At 40.9% G+C, this 27,509-nt stretch overlaps 3 protein-coding genes across 7 annotated transcripts in view; 2 read left to right on the forward strand and 1 right to left on the reverse strand.

The window, feature by feature from the left end:
• LOC133662277 (equilibrative nucleoside transporter 2) overlaps positions 1-13,294 on the forward strand; it is a 45,427-nt gene extending 32,133 nt beyond the window's left edge. For 4 of the 5 annotated variants that reach the window (XM_062066138.1, XM_062066141.1, XM_062066140.1 and 1 more), the window contains 2 exons: positions 10,751-10,956; positions 11,025-13,035. In XM_062066138.1, the coding sequence (XP_061922122.1) occupies positions 10,751-10,956; positions 11,025-11,136 (318 nt within the window). In that variant the 3' untranslated portion in view covers positions 11,137-13,035. Of the gene's footprint in view, positions 1-10,750; positions 10,957-11,024; positions 13,036-13,110 lie in introns of those variants that run through there. The other variant, XR_009828088.1, reaches the window with a different exon arrangement.
• LOC133662280 (serine/threonine-protein phosphatase PP1-beta catalytic subunit) overlaps positions 13,080-27,509 on the reverse strand; it is a 67,197-nt gene continuing 52,767 nt past the window's right edge. The window contains exons 6-8 of the mRNA XM_062066145.1: positions 13,621-13,772; positions 13,419-13,553; positions 13,080-13,350 (exon numbers count right to left, since the gene is read on the reverse strand). Of these exons, the coding sequence (XP_061922129.1) occupies positions 13,246-13,350; positions 13,419-13,553; positions 13,621-13,772 (392 nt within the window). The 3' untranslated portion in view covers positions 13,080-13,245. The remainder of the gene's footprint in view (positions 13,351-13,418; positions 13,554-13,620; positions 13,773-27,509) is intronic.
• LOC133662278 (uncharacterized) overlaps positions 22,172-27,509 on the forward strand; it is a 14,908-nt gene continuing 9,570 nt past the window's right edge. Inside the window, exon 1 of the mRNA XM_062066143.1 lies at positions 22,172-27,443. Coding sequence (XP_061922127.1) covers positions 22,729-24,105 — 1,377 coding nt within the window. The 5' untranslated portion in view covers positions 22,172-22,728 and the 3' untranslated portion in view covers positions 24,106-27,443. The remainder of the gene's footprint in view (positions 27,444-27,509) is intronic.

A 27,509-nucleotide genomic window follows, 5' to 3' on the forward strand; every position in this document is an offset into this window, starting at 1 on the left:
GGGCTAGGCCGAACTGGTTCAGCTGAGCAGGCTGCTGTTGTGGGAGCCAGCATCTCTCCATCTCTCCTAGCCAGGTGATTGGCCAAACAGCTGGAGCCCAGAAAGTTAGACTGCGTAATCAGACCAGTTCTTTCTCGAGTTGTCTTTGAAAGGCAGGTGAGCATCCAGAGGCTGGACTCAGTGATGCCTGCCCCTGGCTGCTTCCTCGCATTCGAGAGCATAGTGGAAATGGAGTGCCTGAGCCCACACAGCTGCCCAGATGCTGCACATCAGCTGGCACCAGCTCATATTTTAGCGCTGAGCTCCACTGCACCTCCTCAGGTCTACAGGTGCTGGAGACTTTGGAGTGAGGCTGCCACCTGCAGTTCGGGTGCTTCACTCATCTGCAAACATTTATTTTCTACAGTCTTCTCCAATGGGATCACTACTTTACTGCATAGAGGGACAAACAACCACTGGGTCCAGAAGAGGAAAGACAGGATATTTGTATTCCGCCTATTTATTCCAGAATGCACTGGTGGGTTCTGTCCCAGTCTCGACCTTAAGGCAGCTACACTAATTTCTCCAAATAGGGGAGAGTGGGGTAATTGAGTCAGTGGGTAAGTTGACCCACTCCTTGTATTTCGGTAACTGTGCACATGATTTGTCATAGGACCATCAATCAATTCAGGAAGTACTAATCATTTCCGGTAAAATGGCTCTCATGCCAAAAGCAAATTTATCCAGCTCTAAAATTGTATGGTATACATGTTGGTCATTTACTGATATAAAAAATCATGTAATCACTTCACTAAAAATAGCCTACATTTCTAAGTTAGCCCTTTTTTCCCCAACAAGGTGGCTATAAGGTAAATTGAGCCAGTGATTCAAATTTCCCATCCATAAAGCACTGTAATTCAGTTAAGTATCCGGTCTATAATATGGTATTTCAGTTGAGTACTGAACTTGTTTAGTGTGTTTGTGGTACACTGTAGAAAAGGTATCATGCAGAGAACCTACAAGAGAAAAAACATTTGGGGCTTAAGATCCCTGGAAGAGATGGAGAGAGCAGCCAATGATGTCTAGGGTGGAAGGTCCATCAGATGTCTAGGGTGGAAGGTCCATCAGACCATTGGCAAAAGATAGGCACTTTGGCAGGTCAACATTGAAGAGGTACATGAAAAAGAAGGAGGCAAAGAAAGTAAAAATAGAGTACGGTGGAAACGCAGAAGCAAAAATATGTTTCACAGAGGAGGTGGAGAAAGAGCTAGCAGAACATACTAAAACGAACTTGTGTGAAAGAGGCGTTAAAGTCAGCAATAACATCACGGAATATCTCCACTGAATTCAGAGACACTGGGGTTTTCCCTTACATCAGAGATGATGGCCGTGCACATGCTTGTGCTTTACTAAGTGACACGGATTCACACCCCAACCATGCTGGATCCAAAGAGTCTCCAACTGAGACCCTACCCTTACCCAAAAATCAGCAACCCAGAAAACAAACCAAAAGCGTGTGAAGACTGACTGATACACCTGAAAAGCAGGCAATCGAACTATGAAGAGTTGAAAATTAAACAAAAAGACAAAACAGAAAAGGAACATCAAATAACAAGGAAAACGGAATAGAAAGCAAACCCAGAAGAAAATTGCTGTGGCAAACAGCTCTGAGGAGTGTGAAGTTGCCATCCCATTTCATGACACTTCTGAGAATGAGAGCTCCAGCAATGAAAGAAGTGAACTAGTATCTTAGGTTTGGTAGTCGGTGACTTTGTCTTCGTAAAATTTGCATCTAAATGCCGGAATTACGTTAACATTGGCTTGGTGACAAATGAAGTGAGTGCCAGATTTCTCAGAAGAATCAGAGAAGAATAACTGGCTGTAAGAAATTGACCTTTGCATTCAAGGAAAAGTGTGAAGCATCTTTCCCGCTGAGTGATGTGCTGGAGAAGTTCCTTTAGCCTTTGAAGGTGAAAGGAACTGCCAAGAAGAGAGCAACGGTTCATATTTCCCTGCAAACTTGACAATTCCATCCATCCATTTTCTACCACTTGTCCCTTATGGGTTCGCGGGGGTGCTGGAGCCTATCCCAGCTGCACAAGGGTGCTGGCGGGGTACACCCTGGACAAGTCGGGAATATTAAATACTCTAGTGTTAAATGGTTTTGAAACTAACGGGTGATTTGTTCTTACAAGTTCAGAATGTTAAAACAGTTTGCGCAATATGCTAGTTTTACATTTTAAAACCCCCAGATGGCTCAACCTACCTACTGACTTGGTTCAATTTACCCCTTGTAGTGGATTGTCCGAAGCTTAAACAGGCAACAAAAGTAGTTTAGTACAACAAATTGATTTACCCATTATCAGAAGTGCAGGTTTAATTGAGTTGGCCGTGCAGACAGACCACATGTCACTCCGGAGCAAACAAGACACACACAAGCCAAAATCACTCCCGAGTTCCGGTCTTCTGCCATTTTTTATATGTCTGTTGTGCGTCATCGTTCCTTATCGAGTGCGTCAATGTCTTGTTTGCTTTTCCTATCTGTTCCATAACAACTCGAATCCTTTAGACAGTCAACACAATCTGTAGACAGGTTGGCACGACTTAATATTCACTTTTGTCCCACAACTGGTCCATTCAATGGCACAAAATACAAGAGTATTGAAAATGAGCGGACATTCTTAAAAGACAAGAAATATAGGTCAAAAGGTCAGAAATTCTACTACATACCCTCCTTCCAGGGTCTTAAGACCCTGGACCAAAACAATTTCTGATGTAGACCACTAGTTAAATCTCTACCACAGATAGAGGCAAAAACCTCAATGTTTTTATACGAGGCAAAAATTCCGTCTATGACCCTCCTTCAGAGCGATCGCTGTTACCAGCCTGCAGTAAAACCATCTCACAGAACACAATTAGTGGCCTACCCTTTGATTTAGTAAAGGAATAACAAATACTTTGATCATGAACATCATTGAACATAAATAGATGAATGTATATTGACTTATGACTGTAAGACATTTGCAAAAATATTTTTCCCGGCATTTGCAATTGATGTAGTTACCAATATTGTTAATTACCAATTAATTTTGAACACACAACTGAATTTCGTATGAGTCCATGTTCGATTAGTGCTCGTATAGATGGCTCGGTGGGGCCTCAGGCTGGTGGCCTGCCGACACCTCGTTGGGCTTTTGGCTGCCTTGGTGAAGAAAGAGATCCACTCAAACAGTCTGTCTCTGTCTCTTCTTGGGGTGTGGTTCAGTCCATTGGGCAGACTGTGCAATGGCATGTGCGCGCTGGCCGCTTTGGGGAAAACTCAGGTAGAGTTGGAGCTGTGGGGGCTTTGGGGAAGGCTGGGGCAGAGTATGGGGCGTGGGGCTTTGGTCCAGGCCCTCGGCTTGCTTCAGGCCTCCTCGCTGCTTCGGCACTCCCGACACTTCTTTCCACAGCTGCTGGAGTCCCGGTGGACACATTGGATGGCAACCTTAGTTGTTCTCGTCATCGCTGGCAAGGTGTTGTCTCTCCTCTCGGTTCCTTCCAGTCAGGTATCGGGTGTTGGTCCTGGATTGGCTTTGACCGTGCCCCTCTTAGCGAGTGCAAGGGAATCTGGAGTGGCTGCTTTCATCCTCAAATCTGCACAGAGGAACTGGCACACAAATTCTACATTTTGCAAACTTACCATTTTGGTCTCATGGTCTTTCCACCTTCCTAGGAAGCTTCTGGTCCTGAGAAGTGCTGATCTTGTGACTGAAGAAGATTAACCTTTTTTCTTAAAATAGGTGCCGTTGTTTGACCTAATCTTTTTGGGGAAACCATGTCGGGATATTAGATAATTCACAAAACATTTAATTACTGAATTGGCACCCTCCTTTGAGGGTGGGGTTGCTTCCGCCAACCACTGCAATTGTCAATCTAAATCATTACGTTCCTTTATCCTTGTACCGGATTGATCATATTGATTAAATAAAACCTCAACACGCTCAAACTTGACCCAATCCAAACTCACCTCCCCCCTCTGTCCCTCTCACAGGGACAGTGTCAGTCGTAGTAATAGTAATAGTAGTAGTAGTAGTAGTATTAGTAGTTTCAGAAACATCCAAGAAAAAGAAAAGGCAGCTGATAGTCAAGCGCAGCAAGAAGAGAGGCGGAGGACAGGTCATGTTTGAGGTCACTGTTCGCTTTTGCAATAGTACTTTGATATTTTACAACACCGAGTGAATTATTGTGGCCTCAATAATTCACTAAATAGTTGTATTTAATTTAGTCTATCTATGATGGGACAATGCACAGAAACATTAAGTTCAGAAACAGATATGTTCTGTACTAGATTATATCTAAATAGCTACTTTCCATCTGTAGTCCCTGGCTACCTAAATTAAGGGGATCCACAAATTAAGCAATAAAATTATGACACTAATTAATCATAATAAATATATACATTCATAATAATCAATAATTAATCAAAAATAATCATACTGTAGCATGTAATCAGATTAAGAGAAATCCTAAAATGCCCCTTCATGGACACATTCTTAATATACAATACAACCACACCTTATTTACATCATCACACAAAGACAATACATGCTCTTGTTCACATCTGTCATCATTCGTAAAAACAACCAAGATTTTAACAGCCATACCTCACAATTTACAACAAAAATGCTCTCATGGATAAATATAATACTCATTAAATTAATGTGTCAACATAATGCCCCTCTTAGTGACCGTGTGAGCAGCCTTGATTGCTCCAAAGCCACTTTTTAATTTCAAATTTTCTATTCCTTTTGTTATAACGTGGCGAAGGCTAATTGGTCTGTACATGTTCTGGTCTTCTTTATTTCCTGCTTTATGGATTTAATTATAGTAGCAGTTTCTCGACGTGGTAGGGAAAGTGTTTTCCATTATTAATTTATTTATCAATCGTTGTTATACGAGCAATAATACAAATTTTTATTCAGGGTTTGTACAGACTGGATGAAATGTTCATTAAAGTTATTACTTATGTCCAGACTGTCTGCGATAGTAGCGCCATTGATATTTAATGTTATAGTGTTGTTTCTTGTTTGCTCTTTCCGTAAGTTTTTTTTTTTTTTTTTTGGTTTTCCATACTTTCTAATGTTCCCTTTTGCAGCTTTGATTAATTCTAAGTGAAAGTCAGCCTTAGACTTCCGCATAAACATTGTAACTTTGTTCCTCCAAACTTTTAAATCATACGATCTGTATTTAGACCTGTTATAATTGCTCTTATGAGAGCTGAGTCCCGATGTCTTTATTAGAATCCAAATTGTTTTATTAATCCAATGGTATTTTTATTTTAGCACTCTTCTTTTTGGTTTTGTATTCATGTATTTACAGATGTTCTCTTTAATTTTGTCATCCAATTGTAATTCTAGTAGGGCTGCTTATCATTTGTATCATATAGAAGCCGTTTATAATATCCTTAAGTTTCTTTCTACGTGTTTTATTTAACCAGTCCAGATTAACGTCCTCCATGACGTTACTTCTTTCATACTATGCTGTTTGAGGATGTCTGAAAATGAATCAAGAAAAATGTCTTTAGCTGTGGTTGGTCGGTATACTACAATTACCTTGAAATACATTTCTGAGGAAAATGTGATTTTAATTTCAACATTCTCAAATTGATCTACTTTTAATGTTTTCCCTTTCATAAATCATAATTCCTCCCCCCTTTGTCACTCGATCTGTCTTTTCTGTAATCTTGTCCCCCGGGACATTAATTAGAACGAAAGTTGTTGTGGGTTTTAACCATGTCTCTGCTAGACAAGGTAATCCGGATTAGAGTGACAGTAACTGCTGTATTTGTTCAGTATGTTTCCTGTGGTAGAAAGTTTAATAATGCGGACACGTTTGTTACTGAATACTTTCTACAGACTTCTGTCTCTCTGCGACTTTGTGTATGTAATAAGCAACTATAAATATTTGATATGCTTAAATTTTGTTTTAGCTCAGCTGTTGTGTAGCTGCTAGCTCTTTGTAGCCTACAGCAGGAATGTCCAAATTGCAACCAATAGCTATGTTTTTAACAGACAACCGAAATAATTGATTTGCGTATCGGTTCAATCAGCGGCAGCTACGCCCTGTTTTATCATTTGACCTAAATTTTTGGTTTCGTAGGCAGGACAGAGGGAACAATGTGGGTCATTAGTTGTCCATCTTACACCATTCTAATTGTTGTAAGGATAGTTCACATGAGCGGCCATACCTTGAGTCCCACCATATATAAGAGTCAAAAGGCTCCTATTATGAGTCGTCTAATTGGTGATCATACACTTTGGCGGTTTGGGTGGCAGGGCACACGGACGCACCTCCGTCAGCCAGCGCTAGGACAGTTGGAGCAGTCCCCGTCTTCCATTCGTTCCTGGGAGGCGTCCCTAGTAGTTGTCAGCTGATGTCGTGCTGTCAGGCAACATCAGGAAGTTCCTTCTGTGCGGTATTGAATTGTCAGGGCACAGTTCGTAAGCAGGTCATTACAAGGTGTGTGCAGGTTGACCACAAAGGAATGCTTCAAAGATTGTGTTGAACATTGTCCGTTGACACTTATGTCCAGCAGGGGTCTGTTTGTATCCTGCTGTTCGTCCTGCTGTCACACCTGTATTTTTTGTGAGCATGTTCTGGCTACAACTTTGGAGCTTGTCATGTTCAGAGAAGCTGGCAGTCCCCCGGCTGCACATCCTTTCCACCCTCGCTTGACCTAGCACAACTGTGGCTACCACCCAAGTCCGTCTGTATGGTTTTACGTTTTGTTGAGGTTTTTCCTCCAGTATTTGGAACTCAAAACATGTACACCCATCTTTTTCATATCCTCTCGGTTAGTTCAATTTTGCATATCACGTTTTAAAATTACATTCTTAACTATCCCATTAATTGCTAATCAATAACCTTAATTCAAAGATTATACATACTACTTCATGTGTATTTAAGTACCCTTTTAATTCACTTAAAGATTATGTATAAGTTAATTTAAACTATCATTTGTCTATCAGTAGGCGCGAGCAAGCTGTCATGCTTGCACTCTGACCTCCCGCTGTGCGTGATACTCTCCAAAACAAAGGAATGTTTTTATTCACGTTTCTCCTTATCTTTCAGCTAAATCTTTTAATCTTTTAACTTTTAACGTCCTCACTGTGTTTATTTTTATTGTCTGCATTTTAATTTTGCTTTTATTTTCTTTCATTTCACTTTGTTGCATGAAAAACGCCACACAAACAAAGCTGCCCCGCCTTGCCTTGCCTGTCTCCGACTGGTTATCCAACTTAGTCATAACAAACACACAAGGCCAGGCTCTAAGCGCCATGCCTAATCACACTTCTCCTCTTTTTTATTTTTTTTATTTTTATTTTTTTAACTTTACATATCGGCTCTTATTCTAATTATTAATGTAGGCTGTTATTTGTAATTATTATGCAACACTATTCACAGCAAACAGTTTTTTTATTCGCATTATACTCTCAAAATCTATAGCTAACCGAAAGCTGTTGAGATTTGGTGTGCCTACTTCATCTCAGTGGCCTAGTGGTTAGTGTCCGCCCTGAGATCGGCAGGTTGCAAGCTCAAAACCCCGGTCGAGTCATACCAAAGACTACAAAAAATTTGGGAGCCAAATCACCAAAAACGATTCCCCCACCTCCCAGGGGCAATCACGGGGGATGGGCCAAATGCAGAGGACAAATTCCAATACACCCAGTGTGTGTGTGACACTCACTGGCACCCCAACTTTAATTCTAACTTTATTCTGTCATGCCATTATCCTCTTCTAGCTCAACATCCAGAAGTATGGTGTACTGCAATGTCTAAATAAAAATATAAATTACTCCAAACTAAAATGTCAGACTGCACTTTAAAGTTACTTTTATTAAATTAATTTCCAAACTAACCACCACCACAGCAGACATCTTCCTCAATCCTATCCCAATACTCCCATAAATTAGAAAGGTGTTTCACAACAGTGGTTAAGTAGTTATTTTAAGTAATAGATCTCAATATGTAGAAATTAATAAGACTAAATTTGCCCTAGTGTGTGAATGTTGTCTGTCTATCTATCTGTGTTGGCCCTGTGATGAGGTGGCGACCTGTCCAGGGTGCAAAGTCAAATTGTGAAACAGAAATTAAAGTTGAATCAAGTGGAAATTGACAGAGTATATGAACTACATTCTTGAGAATAGTAATTGATCATTAATATGTTGGAAGCTGCATATTGAACATATTAAAGAAAAATATCCAAATCCATTGCTATTCGGTATAAAGTAAAACACATGCTGAATAAGCAATGTCTGCACATGTTATATTATTCATTTATTTTTCCATATGTAATATTGTTTTGAAGTTTGGGGAAATGTTTATAGAAGAAATATAGACCCAATACTTAAAATTAAAAGGCTCATTTCAATATTACACAAAGCATTATTGTTATGATCATACCAATCTATTTTTTATAAGTCATAATGTGTTAAATGTTCAGATAATTTAATTTTAAAACAATGGCAATTATGTTTCCAAGTAAAGAACAACAGCCTTCCAGTTTGTATTCTTAGCTTGTTTACATTATGAGGAGAAAACTATCATTTACGGGGGATATTGATTTTTGAAATAGGTCAAGTAAAATAAAATAAAAACACAAATGTATTTCAGTTTTAGGAGTTAAATGATGTACCATCCTCAGTGATGAGCTGAACACATGTAGTTTTTTGTTATGGTTTTGGAGACCCTTGAAAGGTAAAGTTTTTTTTATAATATAGGTCAAAAGGTCAGAAATTCTACTACACCCTCACACAGGGAAAGTTGAGTCAGAGAAAGGCTTTTTTGTGAAGTCATTATTTTGGGCAGCTTTGCCAGAGATTCATTTTGATTATTTCATTAGATCGGAGACATTGTGAAATACAAGAATGTTTTCATTCTAATTGTGTGTTATTTTCCCTGACCTCCAGGTCAACACAAGTAAAAAGTGACTAATCTTACCTCATTCTCCCCTACTCCATTTCTGAATGTTCAAACTGTTTTCATGCCACCTGGGGAGGCGACTGGTTCACAACAGTACACCCTTGTGATGCCTAGTTCTACATAACTGTACACCCAGACCATTGCTGCTACCTGCGTTTCTTGTTTTGGGCTGTGGCACACGTGCGCAATGATCTTACAGTTATTCACTGCATAGATTTGCTCCGCTAAGACAGTTGCAGCCAAGTACTCAACTAAATTGTCACCCCGCCTTTTGTTGTGACCAACAAACGTCGTGGCTATATTAGTGCACTTCCCTTCGCCTGCAGTTAAATGTGTTAAAGAGCCACTTCTTGACAGACAGATGAGGCAAGCATCTTGGCTTATGTATATTTCTTAACGAGTTGTGGTTCTCAGTGCACTGTGTTGGCTCAACAGCACGAACGACTGCCGGGTCTCTTTGCCGCAGCGGCCAGGCTGTACTGTTGTGGTTACTGAACATACGCCCACTTCAGCACTGGTTTGCCTGGCAGAAGATTTGTTCTCCCTGTGACTGCGTGGGTTCCCTCCAGGTATTCCGGCTTCCTCTCACCTCCAAAGACATGCACCAGGGGATAGGTTGATTGGCAACACTAAATTGGCCCTAATTTGTGAATGTGAGTGGGAATGTTGTCTATCTGCTGCTGTGTTGGCCCTGTAATGAGGTGGCGACTTGTCCAGGGTGTACCCCGCCTTCCGCCCGAATGCAGCTGAGATAGGCTCCAGCAACCCCGAAAGGGACAAGTGGTAAAAAATGGATGGAAGATTTGGATCAGGACGTGGCAGCTTATACTGTCTGGCCAGAGCCTCAACATTTTGCGTATTGACACGCACACACGGACCAAGCATTCTCTCTCCATCTTCGTGGTCGCCTCCTTCTCGCGGCCGTTTGTGCGTAACTGGCCAGTTTGCACATACCTTACAAAACGCGCCAAAGTTAGATGCCGCAACAGCGGACGCAAAGACTTTCAGGCTTGATCAATCACATTGCGGCCGCTACATGAATACATTTGCGTCTCGCTATTTTGCTCATTTTAGAGATGCAATCCTTGGTTGTTGTTTTTGTTGGTTGTTGTTGTTATAGTTGTGTTTGCTGTTGTTTTTGTCTCTCTGTCTAATCCCCCTCTCGTCCCCACAATTTCCCCCTCTGTCTTCCTTTTTTTCTCTTTCCATCCCCTCCTTTCCCGGCTGCTGTCCCGGCTGCATCAAATAATAATCTAAATACATTTAATTAAGTTAAATACAAATAAGGCAACAAGAGAAGTATCCTACACTTCTCTTTTATAAAGTAAATCTGAACAGCCGCTATGGGCATCTACATCAACTATATGATTTGCCTGAGAAGCTGGACAGGACAAAAAAAAAGAGATGCAATCCTCAGCGCACAGGCTTACGAGAGCAGCTTTGTGTGCGCTATCAAGTTTGCACGTGTTTTTGTACACCCAAACCTTTCTTAGATAACATCATAATCATCAAACTTTCTTATTCGTTCATATGACACACACAACAATAAACAACTTTGTCTCTCTCCTTTTTTTGTGGCTGTGCAGGATCAATTAGCAATGTTTTCTCTTTATTCATGTGCCTCCTGACAATTGGCTACCCTTGGACTATGCGTGACTTACTTGTGCTGTAAAATATGTTTTAAAATGTTATTCTTGCCATATTTGTAATTGTGTCAACATGTTCTTCACATTCATTAAAATATTCTCTTAATTTAGATGTCAATATTGTTTGAGTCTAATATGACGGTCGTTCTGTCTCCCCTCAGCCTCGCAAAGAGTCTCGTCTATTCCCGCTGCTGGTGGTCTCACGCGTGGTCTTCATTCCTCTGCTGTTGCTCTGCAACATCAAGATCTCAAACGTCAGACATCTGCCCGTCCTCTTCTACCACGACGCCGCTTTCACTGTCATCATGGCGCTGTTCTCGCTCTCCAGCGGTTACTTTGTGTGCCTGTCCATGTCCTACGCGCCGCAGTGAGTCTCAACTGTTGTCGGTTGTCTTCCTCTCCTCGTACTGACGCTTCCTTTGTCTTCATCGTCAGAATGGTGGATGGCAAGGATGCAGAGACTGCTGGGGCCCTGATGACCTTCTTCTTGGCATTGGGTCTCTCCATCGGTGCCTTGCTGTCCTTCCCGCTCCGCATTCTAGTGTAGTTTCAACACACACTTGAGTGCTGGCAATAATAAGGAACAAAACAGTTTGCTATTGCAAAGGTTAGTTTTCTTATTTGCGCTTTATTTCCGTAAGTCCTAATGCATTTGTAACTTAAATGTAGTTTTATGTAGCTCATTATGTATGCAAGGGAATTTTATTTTTGCTTTGCTTTTAATGCTTAGTTTGAAGTTAATGTACATTCGACATGGTTTTACAGACTCTTTCTACTTAACATGAAGAAAACATCCATCTTTTGTAGCGCTTATCCTCATTAGGATCACGGGGTAAGCTGAAGCCTATCCCAGATGACTTTTTGAGAGATTGTGTACTCCCAAGACTGGTCACCGGTACAAACACAGGGCACTGACAATTTAGAGCAGGGGTCCCCAAACGTTTTGACTCGGGGGCCGCATTGGGTTAAAAAATTTGGCCGGGTGTGTGTGTGTGTGTGTGTGTGTGTGTGTGTGTGTGTGTGTGTGTGTGTGTGTGTGTGTGTGTGTGTGTGTGTGTGTGTGTGTGTGTGTGTGTGTGTGTATATATATATATATATATATATATATATATATATATATATATATATATATATATATAAGGCGGCTAGGAGACCCCGAGTAACAAGCGGTAGAAAATGGATTAGAAAGGACAAATTAAAAAACATTTTAAAAACTTTTTTAACTTGCCGTGGGCCGTAGTTTGGGGACCCCCGATAGTTTCCAATGAACTAAACATGCAAGGAACAAATACGACGATGTTCTATTCCAGGGGTGTCCAAACTTTCTCCACTGAGGGCCTCATCCAGAAAAAACTAAAAGGATGCCGTTGCCATTTTTTGTATATTAAAAACCAATACTAGGATAAAAAAAAAAATTGGTCCATATATTGCAGACCTGGGCATTCTGCGGCCCGCGGGCCACATCCGGCCCTTTGTGTGTCCCTGTCCGGCCCGCGTGAGGCCAATCATAAATTACAAAATACATTTTAAAAAGTATCTATGTCGAGTGTGCAATAGAACGCTGCTGCTTTTGTTTTGAAAAGCGTTATTTGTATTACTTCCGTGTGGACGTATGCGCGCGTGTGATTGTGAGTGAATGTGAAAACATCTATGTCGTGCATGCAATACAACTGTGCTGCTTTTATTTTGAAAAGTGTTATTTATGGGCGTATGTCCAGGTGTAACCTGTGAGTGAAGGTAAAAAATTAATATTGAGCAAAATTTAATTGAAATATTGTCTGTGTGGCCCTCCAGCAGTGCTCAGGTTGCTTATGCGGCCCCTAGTAAAAATTAATTGCCCACCCCTGGTATATTGGCTTTCTGTTAACATAATTTTTTCTACTTGTATTGTTACATTACACATGGTCTTTTATCTCACTTTTTGCGTTTTTTATTTTATTCATAGCATTTTAGCTGCTGCAAATGGCCTCGAGGCCACACTTTGGACACCCCTGTTCTATACACTTCTGCAAAGTGACCAATTACAAGTCATATGGCCAAATTACATCAGTTTTGCTTGAGAGGCCACAGTTTAAGAGGCATATACTGCCCTCTAGTGGTCGAAGACACAAATTCACTTTGAACATGAGGCTCAGTCATTTTACAGTGTATGGCAACTGTTAGGTTGGTAAATGCATTGTAACCATATTGCACAATTATATTATGTTGTATATTTTGTTTCGAGCTGTGGCCTCGTATCTTTTGACTTGAAACTTGCGTGATACAATTTTTTTCAGGGATAGTCGCTTTTTTATATCAAGCATTAAAAAGCCAATGTTGTCAGGAATGGCTTTATTAGAATTGTTGAAAAAGTTGTTTTTATTTGCCTTAAAGATGTGTAGAAAATGTTATGTCACTCAAGGGAGACTTCATATGTTTAACTGCAAATAAAAGACTTGAGATTTAAGGTGATGTTTTTCACTGGACAGAAAAGCAAATGACAGTTTGTGTGTTGTTTTTTAAAACACTTTAATGTTTGAAGGTTATAGGGCGAACAGACGACGAGAGTGGCAGCAGTTCAGTTTGGGGGATAAGAAAGAAGAGTAAGTAAAATTGATCGCTTGGTGTTCTGCAAAAAGCTGAGAAAAGAGCATGTCAACAGTTCTTCTGTCCTCCTTCATCGCTTCTTGGGTGGTTGGGCTGTGCGGGGAGGAGTGACGGGCCGACCTGCGTTCATGCCGCCATATTGGTACTTGGCTTTCTTCTCAGAGGGCTTCAGAATCTAAAAAAAATATATACAATTATTGAAACGATTGTGTGCTACTTTCTTGTCAGTTTGTTTCCTGGCACCTGGAAAGAGCACATGAGGGTCTCGTCCACGCTCATCATGCCCCCGGCATTGTCGAATTCGCCACAGTAGTTCGGGGCGGAGAAGAGCGTCACCAGCTGCCTCTTGGCGAAGAACTCGTAACCGTCTTCTACCACCTGGTGGCAGCACACACACAGTCAAATGGCCTTAATGTTTGTTTGGATGTTTATATAGTTGATGTACCTGGTGGGCTCTACAGATGAGGTCCAGGTCGTGCCGGTTGAGGAACTTGCTGACCACATCGGCTCCAAACGTGAAAGAGACACCGCGGTCGTTTTCGCCCCAGCCCTGCACATCCTTGTCGGGGTCTGACCACAGCAGGTCGCACAGAAGGCCTGGAGGAAGAAAGATGTTTCAAACCCTTACTGATGTGTGTGTGTGTGTTCGTTCTGATATGTGTACACAGCGTTTCTACACCAGACCATAAAAGACTATGTGGGGGGAGAGGTAGTTGAGATGACCTTAAAAGGAGAAGAGATTTCGTGGCAACAAAGAGGTCTCACTCCTACCATTTTCTGTACTCGAGGTGAAACCCATGCTCTTCAACAGCACTCAAGTTTGAGAGAACTACAATTTCATATTACCAGTACAAGGTTTCCAACCACTGTGCTGCGTAAGGTTGTCAGGTGTGCGACGAATTTCACTTAATTGGTACACAAATGATTTACTTATGACAAATTACCTTTGTGTAGCTTGAAATGTTCTTTCTTAACATCTGTGTGTGTTTGGTGTTAAGCCCAACACCTCAACTTGCTAACCAAAGAGCCAAAGCCCTTAAAGATTAACTGCGCCAAGGATGCATAACGCAGCTGTGAGGCGTGCATGTAGAGCACCGAGGCAGGAGAGGGGCGAAGACAAACTGCCCCAATGGTTGACGGTAAGCAGCAGCCGACCAATCCGTACACTGAAGTCTGGTAAAGATCACATTTTACTTGCAGTGTAAACAGTCAGCTGGAAAAAAATCCCATTTAGGCCACTTTGGCCTGCAGTGTAAACGTAGCCGTTGACTCACGTTTGTTGACAGTCTTCTTTCTGTATTCCCCCACTCGTGAAACATAGTAAATGTATTTACTTATTTACTAGTAGTACCTCAATTTACAAGCTTATTGATTATTGGCCCTGCTAGATTGACACAGGCACTTGATTAAGGATACCACATTTAAATTTGACAAAACAATCGTACAAAATCTCTAACCTAACTCTCGTTTGAGCTACACATTAAGAGCCTGATTTACATACGATGGAAATACCACACGCTGAATAGCGTGTGCAAAAAATAAAATGGCGTGTACTATCAATGGGCGTGATGATGTGATCTACTAAGACTGCGTGTGCAATTGAAAAGTGGTTAAAGTTAAAGTACCAATGATTGTCACACACACACTAGTTGTGGCTAATTTTTTTCTTTGCATTTGACCCATTCCCTTGATCACCCCCTGGGAGGTGAGGGGAGCAGTGGGCAGCAGCGGTGCCGCGCCCGGTAATAATTTTTGGTGATTTAACCCCCAATTCCAACCCTTGATGCTGAGTGCCAAGCAGGGAGGTAACGGGTCCCATTTTTTTAATAGTCTTTGGTATGACTCGGCCGGGGTTTGAACTCACAACCTACCGATCTCAGGGCGGACACTCTAACCACTAGGCCACTGAGTAGGTGCAGATCGCCTTATTTAAATTGACAATTTTGCCTGCTTTTACCACGGAGACACTCTTATTTTCTGCACATTCATATTATGCTCCTACCTGTGTGCGATGTGTTGCACATTTCAATAATCTTTAACACCTTTTCTGGATCGCAATCTAGGCAACAGAAACGTGTGCACACTGACACTTAATTCTGTGCGCGAGGCTGAGGATCGCATCACCAGCGTATTTGTGCGGAGTGACTCAAACCTAAGAAAATGCACAATGAAAGATGTCTTTACATGTACGAAATATATTATGGTAATATATTTCCGGAATTAACAAAATTAATATTAAAAAAACGCTAGCGCACACCAAAAGTCATCAACTTAATTGTATTCAGCCCAATAAGTCATCCAGCAGTTAAAAAAATATAAAAGAAAATTGCTGAATAGATTATGTCTAATATTTTTTATTTCTGTCAGTCCAGACCTGGGCATTCTGCGGCCCGCGGGCCACATCCGGCCCTTTGTGCATCCCTGTCCGGCCCGCGTGAGGCCAAATTACAAAATACATTTTAAAAAGTATCTATGTCGAGTGTGCAATACAACGGTGCTGCTTTAGTTTTGAAAAGCGTTATTTGTATTACTTCCGTGTGGACGTATGCGTGTGTGTGATTGTGAGTGAACGTGAACAGCGGCCATCACAAATTACAAAATAAAGTTTAAAAAACATCTATGTCGTGCGTGCAATACAATTGTGCTGCTTTTATTTTGAAAAGTGTTATTTATGGGCGTATGTCCGGGTGTAACCTGTGAGTGAAGGTGCACAGCGACAAGTGATGAGACGCTAAAAAGAGAAAAGTTGATGACGAATGCCGTGTTTTCAACAAGACATGGACTGCCAAGTATTTCTTTACAGAAATTAAAGGTAAAGCCGTGTGCTTAATTTGTGGTACACAGCTTGCTGTGTTTAAAGAATATAATTTGAATCGCCACTACACGACGAAGCACGAGGAAAAATAGCGGAATCTGTCTGATGAAGAGCGCGCAAGGGAGGCTGATGCGTTGATGGTAAAACTGCAAACCCAACAAGGACTTTTTGCCAAATTTCACACCCCCAGAGATGCAGCCGTCAGGACAAGTTTCGTCATATCTCACAAAATCGCCAGAAAAAGTAAGGCGTTTTCTGACGGAGAGTTTATTAAGGAGTGCTTATTGGACTCTGTTGCGCTGATATGCCGGAGACTTTGACTGTTTTTCGCTGGCTTTGGATGAGAGCTGTGATGTACGTGACACCGCCCAGCTGCTCTTCTTCTTACGTGGGATAACTACAGACTTTCAAATCACGAAGGAGCTGGCAGCCATGCAGTCAATTAAAGAGACAACCACAGGTAATGACTTGTTCACATAGGTAAATGCGTGTTTGGACATGTTAGTACTGAAATGGGACAAGCTGGCAGGTGTGACAATCCAATCCACTTTATTTATATAGCACATTTAAACAACAAAATGTTTCCAAAGTGCTGCACTACAAAAACAATTTTTTCCATTTTCCATTTATTTATTTATTTCAGGCAATGACAAAGACGTACGAGTTGACAAAACATAATATAAATTAATATAGTGCATTATTGTCCAGTTTTGCCTGAAAGGGAGTGGGAAGAAGATAACTTATTTTAATCCCACCCCCAGTTCTCCATTCAGTGATTATTCACATGAGTTTCACTCTCACTTTGTTCAAGGATTATAATACAGATGTTGTATCATAGTGGCATTACCACAGGTAACAATAATTATTACACTGTAACAATCATTTGTATCAACAATGTAGGAATAATGAATATACCAACAATGGTAATAGACATCATAGCAATAATGGTAATAGACAACATAGCAATAATGGTAAGGAAACATTGAGCACATGTTAACACTTTGAGACGGAGTATAGCAGCAGGTCAAATTAAAGACCCTCATCTCTATATTTGAACCAGACCCCATGTTTGTATAATAGTTTAAATTGATTAATAGTTTGGCATTGCTTGTGTTGTAAGTCCAGTTTGTTCCATAGTTTTACTCCGCATACAGACACACAAAAACGTTTACGAGTGGTTTGAGCTCTCGGCAATAAGAAATATCCAAAGCCTCTCAAGTTATGAGCTTGCACTCGTCTTATAAAAAAACGTTGTAGATTAGGTGGCAATAATTTTTTCAAAGCTTTATATAAGATTATTAATGTCAAGGTCATCAAATTTGAGCAACTTTGATTGCATAAACAGATTATGAGTATGTTCTAACGTTGTGAATGATCCGTACTGCTCTTTTCTGTAATATGATCAGAGGATGAATTGTGTTTTGGTAAGTATTCCCCCATACTTCAACACAGTATGTAAGGTATGGCAGTACCAAGGTGCAGTATAGAGTACGGAGTGCATTTTCATTGAGGTATAGTTTTGCTTTGTTTATAATTGAGAGGCTTTTGGAGATTTTTGTTTTAATGTGTCTGACATGAGGTTTCCATGATAGTTTACTATCAATTATTACTCCCAAAAATGTATTCTCATTTACGATTTCAATTTGGGTACCATCAATACTTATTTTCTGTTCAGACGTTATGTTGCGATTTCCAAACATTACTATCTTAGTTTTATTTATATTCAAAGATAATTTTCCATCCATTTTTTTACTATGTTTAGTTCTGTGTTTACTGTATTTATGAGCTCATTATAGTCATCACTACTGTAGAATAAATTTGTGTCATCTGCAAAAAGTATACATTTCAGTATTTTAGATGTATTAAACATATCATTAATATATACATTAAACAGGACACCACAAGCAATGCCAAGAGTATCAGATAAAAATTTACCCATTTTAACAAACTGTACCCTCCCTGTTAAATAACTTTTTAACCAGTCACCAGCCAGCCCCCTAATTCCATATCTTCCCATTTTATCTAGTAGAATTGAATGATTAATGGTATCAAATGCTTTCTTTATGTCAATAAAAATACCAACTGCATATCTTTTATGCTCCAGTGCATTAGTAATTTCCTCAATAGCTTCAGTTATTGCCATTGAAGTTGTTCTTTTGGACCTAAAGCCATACTGACCGTCATTGATTATATGATGCTTCTCAAGAAAAGATTCAAGTCGAGAGTTAAATAGTTTCTCTAAGATTTTTGAGAACTGAGGCAAAAGAGAGATTGGTCTGTAATTGGTGAAAGCGTGTTTGCTGTCACTTTTGAAGAGCGGAGTTACTTTAGCGATTTTCATTTGACTTGGAAAGCAGCCAGTCTGGAATGATAAATTACATATATAAGTTAATGGTTTTACAATATTCAGGATAACCTTTTGAACCAATATCATGTTGATATCATGGCAGTCAGTGGAGCACTTTTACACTTCCGCGCAATGTTTGTCACTTCCTGCTCATTTGTAGCTGAGAGGAAGAATGACGAAGAATTCTGTTCAATAGTTGATTTTGTAACTCCATTGTCTGGGATATCAACAGCCAATTTAGGACCAACATTTACAAAAAAACTATTGAACTTGTTTACTACATTACTCATATTATAATCTTCACCGTTTTCATCAATAAAGTAATCAGGATATGTCAACTTGGAATATCCTTGTTTTATTAGACTATTCAAAACATCCCAAGTTCCTTTTATATTATTTTTGTTTTCATAGTTTTTTTTGATAATATAACCGTTTGCTTGTTCTTATAATATCAGTTAATTTATTTTTGTACTTCTTGTATCGTTGTTCGACTTCTTTTGTTTTTATTTTGATGAAGTTTGTAGAGATTGTTTTTCTTTTTACAGGCATTAATTATCCCTTTTGTGATCCAAGGGCTATTTTTATTTTTTCCTTTTATAAAATATTCTTTTACGGGGCAATGTTTATTATGCAGGGAAGTAAAGATGTCTAAAAAATTACAATAAGCACTGTCCACATTAGGTTCTCTGTATACTGAAGTCCAATCCTGAACTGCTAAACTATTGTTTAGGGCACAGATTGTTTCCTCAAGTTGTTATTCGTTTAGAGATTTTTGCCATAGTGTCTTTGGTTTTCTTGAGATGACAGTCATATAAAGTAAAAACAGGTAAATGGTCAGTGATGTCACATATAAATAGGCCACTGGTGACTTGATTTCCCATAATGTTTGTAAAAATGTTGTCAATGATTGTGGCACTATGTGTTGTTATTCTGCTTGGTTTGGTTATGGTTAGATATAGAGACAAGCTGTACATTGTGTCAATGAAGTCATCAACATGTTTTTGCTTGGTTGAGTTTAACAAATCAATGTTAAAATCACCACAGATAAATATGTTTTTTTGGTTCACAGAGGAAAATAGTTTACCCATCCACTCATTGAAAGTTTCTATGCTTGAACCAGGTGCCCGGTATACACAGCTCATGAAGATATTTGTCTTTTTGTCATTTAGGATTTCCACTGTTAAACATTCAAATAATCCATCGACTGCTATGGTCATGTTTGTTAAACAATATTCAAATATTATCCTTAGCTCCACCAATGACTGAATAAAAACAAAAAATAATTACATATAAAACCAATATAAAAAAAATATGATTAAAAACTATTTTTAACAGATGGTTGTCCAAATTTGACGGGGAAAAATGTTGGATATAGCAGGATAAAGTGACAGAAATTAACCCTGTGCAGAAATGGATATTTTTGCATTGTATTATACATCAGGAAGTGTTGTGTAAGACAGTGTTAAAAATAAAACCATCAAAAGCCATCTGCTTTTGTATAAAGTTAAGTTAGGTTAAATTAAATTATTATTATTATTATTAATTATTATTATTATTATTATTTATCTTACAGTATATCAAAAATAATATTGAGCAAAATTGAATTGAAATATTGTCGGTGTGGCCCTCCAGCAGTGCTCGTAAAAATTAATTGCCCACCCCTGTGTCAGTACGTGTTGATACACACACACACACACACACACACACACACACACACACACACACACACACACACACACACACACACACACACACACACACACACACACACACACACACACACACACACACACACACACGATGGAGGATTCTGGTCCCTCCTGTCTGTGCAGCGCGAGCATCGATCCTGTCTGTTTGTATGTATGTACTGTATTTTTCGGACTATAAGTCGCAGTTTTTTTCATAGTTTGGCCGGGGGTGCGACTTATACTCAGGAGCGACTTATGTGTGAAATTATTAACACATTACCGTAAAACATCAAATAATATTATTTAGCTCATTCACGTAAGGGACTAGACGTATAAGATTTCATCGGATTTAGCGATTAGGAGTGACAGATTGTTTGGTAAACGAATATCATGTTCTATATGTTATAGTTATTTGAATGACTCTTACCATAATATGTTACGTTAACATACCAGGCACGTTCTCAGTTGGTTATTTATGCGTCATATAACATACACTTATTCAGCCTGTTCACTATCATTTATTTATTTATTTTAAATTGCCTTTCAAATGTCTATTCCCGGTGTTGGGTTTTATCAAATAAATTTTCCCAAAAATTGCAACTTATACCCCAGTGCGAATTATATATGTTTTTTTCCTTCTTTATTATGCATTTTCGGCAGGTGCAACTTATACTCCGAACAATACGGTATGTATTTGTATATATACCTGTATATGTATGTATGTGTATACAGTATATACCTATTGTGGGTAATGCATATGTTTAAGAGTTATTTCTTTATTCATAATAATGTTTGAATCAGCTCATATTTTTCCATGTATACTCTGTATACCAGTTTCTGTTTGTCTTCAGATTGCCTGTTTAGACAGGGTCGTAAACCATCAGGAATGTGAACACAACCCCCAAGTCTCTCTTCTTATCAGTGTTGAGAGGAGGGGGGGGATGGGGGCTTTCTTTGTGTGAAAAGAGTTGCTTTTTCCTTTGGAATGCAGATCAACTTGGGCTACGCATTCGTATGTCTTGTTCGAGGCTGGTCTCTATTCTCAAATATTTGACAATAAATTACAAAATACCTATACTGTGCTTGGTGGTACCTTTGAGTTCAGTTTATATGTCATCTAAGGAACTTGGGACTGACCAGCGTTTTACATCCTACTTGGAGGAACACCTGGTCAAACGCAACAATTTGGGGGCTTCGTCCGAGATGGCACGCTGACAATTGGACCTTCTCTTGCAATCTTCTGGACAGACTCACATGGCCAAAACATAATTCAAGGTAAGCATAACCTTTCTTTTTAGATAAAATCTGCATTAGGAGTCTGTCCTGAGGTCTGTAAGTCAAACACAGAATTGTACCCCAGACACAGAGTGGTGATTTTGATTGATTGATTGCATTTTGATAGATTGGTTGCATTTTGCCGTAGCCACCATTGCATAAAAGTTGTGAATACCACTCACGTCATTGTGTCAAGATTACCGTGACGGGCTGCTTCACTGACGAGTAAGCAAATAGTAACGGGTTAGAGTTAGAGGCTCTAGCTGCGTATTGTACAATAAATTGCACGGGTTAGAGTTAGAGGCTCTAGCTGCGTATTGTACAATAAATTGCACGGGTTAGAGTTAGAGGCTCTAGCTGTGTATTGTACAATAAATTGCACGGGTTAGAGGCTCTAGCTGCGTATTGTACAATAAATTGCACGGGTTAGAGTTAGAGGCTCTAGCTGCGTATTGTATGGTAAAAGTACGGGGTTAAAGGCCGCCGTATGGTTCAGGGGTTTGAGGCCCCTGAAAAAAAAATTGGACACAATGGCCAAGGAGTGTGACAGACAAGAATGTGATGGCGGCTGGGGAAAATGTGATAGGTCATTACTGTGTAATGATCAATTGAATGGACGGTTGTCGACAATGGAATTAGCAGGTAGAGTTTAAAAGAAAAAAAAAAGAGAACGTTCCTTGAAAGGGTTAGGAGGGAGTTTACAATACTCGAAAAGTTGTGAACTCAAACGTCTGGTAAAATAAAAAAGTAACTGGAAGTTTTATGGTAAAGTGAAACGCAGAGAGAGAGTGCTTACGTGTGCGTGTGTATGTGTGTGCGTAGGGCCGTAGGCACTTACTTGTGTGTGCGTGAGTGCCTACACGTGCATGTGTGTGTGTGTGTGCTGGATGCGTGTGATCATGTGTGTGTGTGTGTGTGTGCGCTGGTGAAAATGGAACAGGCAGGTCAAGAGAAAAAAGAGCAGGGTTGGTGCTCGAGAATTTAAGAGTTTGGCGTATGATAAAAGTAAACGGGGATTACGTGGAAAAACGAAATGCAGCAAAAGAACAGATGATTTATGAGACAAATATGACAGATGGGTTGATTGGTCTTTTGCCTGCCGCGCATGCGTAAGACAATTTCAAACGACCCGCCCAGACTTTGACTAAGCCACCGCCCTATGACGTAAAGCCGGAGGCGTCTTTATACCCACTTTTGACAGTCACAGGAGGAGCCCTGGTGGTCGAAACAGAAACAAAGCTCTCTGGTCCACCCCCTACTCCTGTGACAAATGAGGGCGGTGCTCACACAGCCTCGCTAAGATTGAACCCTCCTCCAAAACTAACGCTGTCTCCTGAGTGTAAATCACCTCTGGTGCCTAAGCCCCAAAATAACAGCCACCCAGCGGAAAACCTCCCGAATATCCCTAATCTTACTAGACAGCAGATAATGCATGAGTCAACGCAAAACTCCTCACTTTACACGCCAGACCATTTTGTTGCCATAAACAAATGCCCTCCCCCAGTAGATGACAGCCTCTCACGTGCACATCAGACATTCTTGAACAACACACAACAGAGCCAGACTTTGTGGTCTCCTATAACTGTTAATGGCTCATTGGAAGGCTACATTGACCAACACCCACATGAACCACATGCATACAACACACGCTCAAAAAAGCTGGAGGGACACGCATATCCACTTTTTCCTGATAAAAGCGGCAGATTTCAATATAAGCCTTTTGCTGTGGCAGACATGCAAGCCATTGTTGACAAACTTCCACCTGTGTCTGAAGGTGGGAGTCTTTGGCTCAACACATTAGACAAGCTAACAGCAGGATACACTCTCTCCGTAGCAGACTTTAGAAGCATTTTGTATCGTTGTGTTTCCACACAAGATGGCAAAAATACAGAACAACAAGCAGGATTAATGGCTGAATCTTCGACCTCACCGATAACACCATACGTTACAAACATAGCTACTGCTATGCGCAGTCTCTTTCCTCAAGATGAGGATGATAAGGCTAATGACAGAGCAGCAAGGAAGCAACTCCTTAATTTACAGATCGCTGAAGATAAAAGTTCAAAAGAACTAATTAGTAAAAAATCAGCTAGGGTATATTCAGCACTGGGTGACCTTGCTTCTGAGTTCCAACAGGTGGAGGAAAGAATCCTCAACAGACGTGCGACCAGACGGTTGGACTCGGGTGGTGGACAACACGGTGCTTCAAAGCCAGTCCGGGGTGGAAACTGTTTCGGCTGTGACCAGCCTGGTCACTGGAGTCGTGACTGTCCGAACATTTTCGAACAGGAAAGGTTCCGTAGTGCCAACAAACGAACACAAAAGCGTGGCAAAGGACGCCCACCGCAGGAGCCCCAGCAGGAGATACAGACTGGCCCCCTGCTGGACATGAGTGTCAACGGACAATGTTATCAGTTCGTGATTGACACTGGCGCCACCCATTCGATTCTGAATGCAGAGGTACCAAAGAAACTGTGTGCTTCCTCTTTAAAGGTCGAAGGATTCGCTGGGGTCACAAGAAGGTTACCTGTCACCAAACCACTTCCGGTTCAGATTGCGGGACACACACTAAAGCACCCCTTCGTGATTGACCTGCACACACCCTGCCAGATTGGTAATGACCTCCTTTACAGACTGTACCCTGACATTCAATATCGCACAGAAGGAACCTTCCTGGTGTTACCTGACGGCTCAACCACCAAGCTGCGACACCACTACCAAGGCTCTTCCATGAGCTCATACCACAGCCTGAAACAACAGGAATGGCTGACATCCAGCTGCTCTAACAGTGAAAACCCTGACTGACTGAGATGCTTCCGTGTGTTCTGCCACCCGACTCGCCATATGTTATGATCACCAGTTAGACACTCATACCAGGAGACCTTTGACTCCTTTGTATATTTATATATGTTGGAACTCAAGGTGTGGTTGCTTATGTTGACCTATCTTTGAAACAACTAGCATGGTATAAGATGGACACAATTGTGTCCCACATTGTTCACTTGCTCTCTGTCTCGCCTACAAAACCAAAGAACTTAGGTGCAATGATAAGACACGGCGTAGCTGCCAAACATTACACCGACACCCAAATACCACATTTTCAATTGTTTAGGTTTAGCACATAGTTGTGTTAAACACATAACTATGGGCTGCACTTTAGACACCTGTAGGCTACGAGGAGCTAGCAGCTACACAACAGCTGAGCTAAAACGACACATTACACATTTAAGCATATCAAATAATTATAGTTGCTCATTACATACACAAAGTTGCCATGGCAGAAGTCTGATAGAAAGTATTCAGTAACAAACGTGTCCGCATCATTCGACTTTCTACAACATGAGCTTGACTTAATCAATTATTGGGGCCACCAGGTGTGGTAAAATTTCAAAATACTATTGATAAAGCATCCGCCATACGGGTAGTATTTTTCTAGTATTTGTGACAATATAAAATATAAGCATATTTAGTGGAGTTTGTTATTTGTGATATTGCTAAGGGGTCCCCTACCCTAACAACACCCCCCAGTGGACCACAGAGGCTAAAGAGACTATCATAGACTTCAAACATGACTTGTCCTCCGCTACTTGACTATTAGCTGACCTTTTTCTTAGATGTTTCTGAAAGTGATAGTATGACTAACACAGTCCTTTTTCAGAAACAGAAGGGGGTGAGTGAGGGTGGATACAGACTCCTTGGAACAAAATCGACAATAATCCGACTCTGACACATTCCATAGTTTTAACATTTTTCCCGTGGGTAAGAAGTTATAACTACATTTTAATTTGAAAATAACGATTTTACACATCGATAGTAGTTAAGTAGATCAAATTTAGAATAGGGAGGAGGTGAGGGTGAACCATGTATAGTCTTTGATTTCACTGATATGATCAATACGGTACAAGGGAAAAGGTACGTACTGACTTGTGTTGACAATCACAGTGGTTGGCCGGAAGAAACAACAACCTCAAAAGAGGATACAATATCAGTAATTAAATGACTTGTGAATGACCTAGTACCCCGACATGGTTTCCCCAAAAAGATTAGGTCAGACAACGGCAACCATTAAAAAAAAAAAAAAAAAAAAAATTCCTCACTAGCCTTGGTCGAAAAGGCTTTCGGACTAGAACACAGGTTTGGGGTACCATCCTGAGTCCCAAGGTAAGGTTGAAAGGATGGACCAGAACATTAAAAACTAATTGGCTAAAATCTGTGCACAGACCAAATTTAATTGGATTGACATGTTGCAATTAGCGTTAATGATCATTCGAAGGTCCGTGAATAAAACTGTTTTACCGCCCTTTGAGTTTTTCACCCTATGAGCTGCATACAGGTCAGCCCAGGACCAGCAGCCGCCATGGAAGGAGGACTCAGCGTAAAACCAAAATGGTATTTTACACAAAAAATGCAGAATTTGTGTGCCAGTTCTTCTGTACAGATACGAGGATGACAGCCCGCCACTCCAGATTCCCTTCCGGCCGCTGAGAGGGTCAAGATCTAGGTCATCAAACGCAAGTGGACGGAGCCCAGGTGGACTGGTCCCTTCAAGGTCGTGGAACGGACGTCTCACGCCCTTCGACTAGCTGGTAAAGGGGACACCTGGTACCACCTCTCCCTCTACACTCCTGCTGAAGAACCTGACAGATTACCAGCGGATGTCATTGCTGACATCGCCACTACATCTGCCCCACTCGACCCCCCAGCAGCGCCTTTTGAGCCTGAGGCATCTGAAGAAGAACGGGAGCAGAAAACGACTCATTTTTAGTGTGTGTGTTAACGAGGTAACACACATAAGGGGTGATTGTGCTAGTAACATCTCCCCCTCTAGGTCATAGAAGAGCGAGGCTTTAATTACACACACATAATCCTACAGCCCAGAAGACGACGCTGAGAGGGAGATTTTCTACCTATATTACTCTTTTTAACTTCTATATTGTATATCCTTATGTGAGACCAGCCTTTATACTCAAAGTTATCCAATTTCTCTTGCTTGTTTTCAGCATAACTACATGTGTCGTTACATTAAGTGAAAAGTTTGATGTTTATCCCCGTTTTGTTACCTAAATTACTCTGATATTGATAGACGAAAGGCAGGATGTTACACCCGGTAGTGTTCCCTGACGGACTGGTGCTTGGGCGTGTTCTACTGTTTTTGTGTCTCAGTTCATCCTTCCTGACGACAGTGACTGACAAGTGTCTAAGAACATACAGCGGACTTCATATAGACTGGGTCAAAGGGGATAGCAAGACTTATTTTTTGACCTGTGCAGTGTGATTAATTACAGGGGATACAATAGCTATTACCGTGGTAATAACCTCTATATTTGTTACGACTCAACCCTGAACCATTGGTGTCGGATGCAGACAACATACTCTGGTAAGTTGTGCCAAGTCCCTTTTATGTTGTTTTGGGGGTTGAACAGGCTGGTACGGACCCTAAAGGGCTTATTAAAATTAATATCCTTGAGAGGGCATTAACTACCTCTAAACCCTCTGTAGCACCTAAAGTACCACCCCACCTTGGTGGTGTTTCAAAGGCTCTCACATCTGTGCGTGCTAATGACACCGAAGGCCTGGTAACTTTGACCTTTGACCTTAGGAGCAGGTGCAGACAACCTGTGGCTCAGGTGGATGCCAAAACCTGGGTGACTGTGTTGCTTCTTCCGCTGGACGTCCCTTTTCCCACACTTACCCCGCCCCTTTTAAGTTGACTGACATGTGTACCCTTCTGTTGACAATGCCACCCGACTTCTTCCCTTTGTGGCCCAAAAGCTAAATTACACGCGTTTTCAAATTACAGGACCCTCTCCGTCCCCCAACAAATTGAGTGACATCAACCGTTACTGGTGCACCACACTGATAGATGGCTCTAGGATAGGCCCTTAGGCACGAGCTGACTTATTCTGGTGTTGTGGGAAGCACAGATTGTACATTAGAATATGGTTAGACTGGTGACCCCGCTCACCAAATTAACACCCCTTGGAACTCCTGTTTCAGCGGCCTCTCTAACTCCCCGCCGCCGTTGAGACTAACCAACCTGACTCGTGACGCCGTTGAGGGACTTGCTGAACAACTTGCCCCGACCTCCCTCAGGGCCGTTCAGATCCGCATAGCCCTTGACCGCATCCTAGCCAAGGAAGAAGGTGTGTGTGCAATGTTTGGTGACTAATGCTGTACCTTCATTCCTAACAATGCTGCCCCCGATGGCT

The sequence above is a fragment of the Entelurus aequoreus genome, linkage group LG12, assembly GCF_033978785.1.
Source record: "Entelurus aequoreus isolate RoL-2023_Sb linkage group LG12, RoL_Eaeq_v1.1, whole genome shotgun sequence".
Taxonomy (NCBI): domain Eukaryota; kingdom Metazoa; phylum Chordata; class Actinopteri; order Syngnathiformes; family Syngnathidae; genus Entelurus; species Entelurus aequoreus.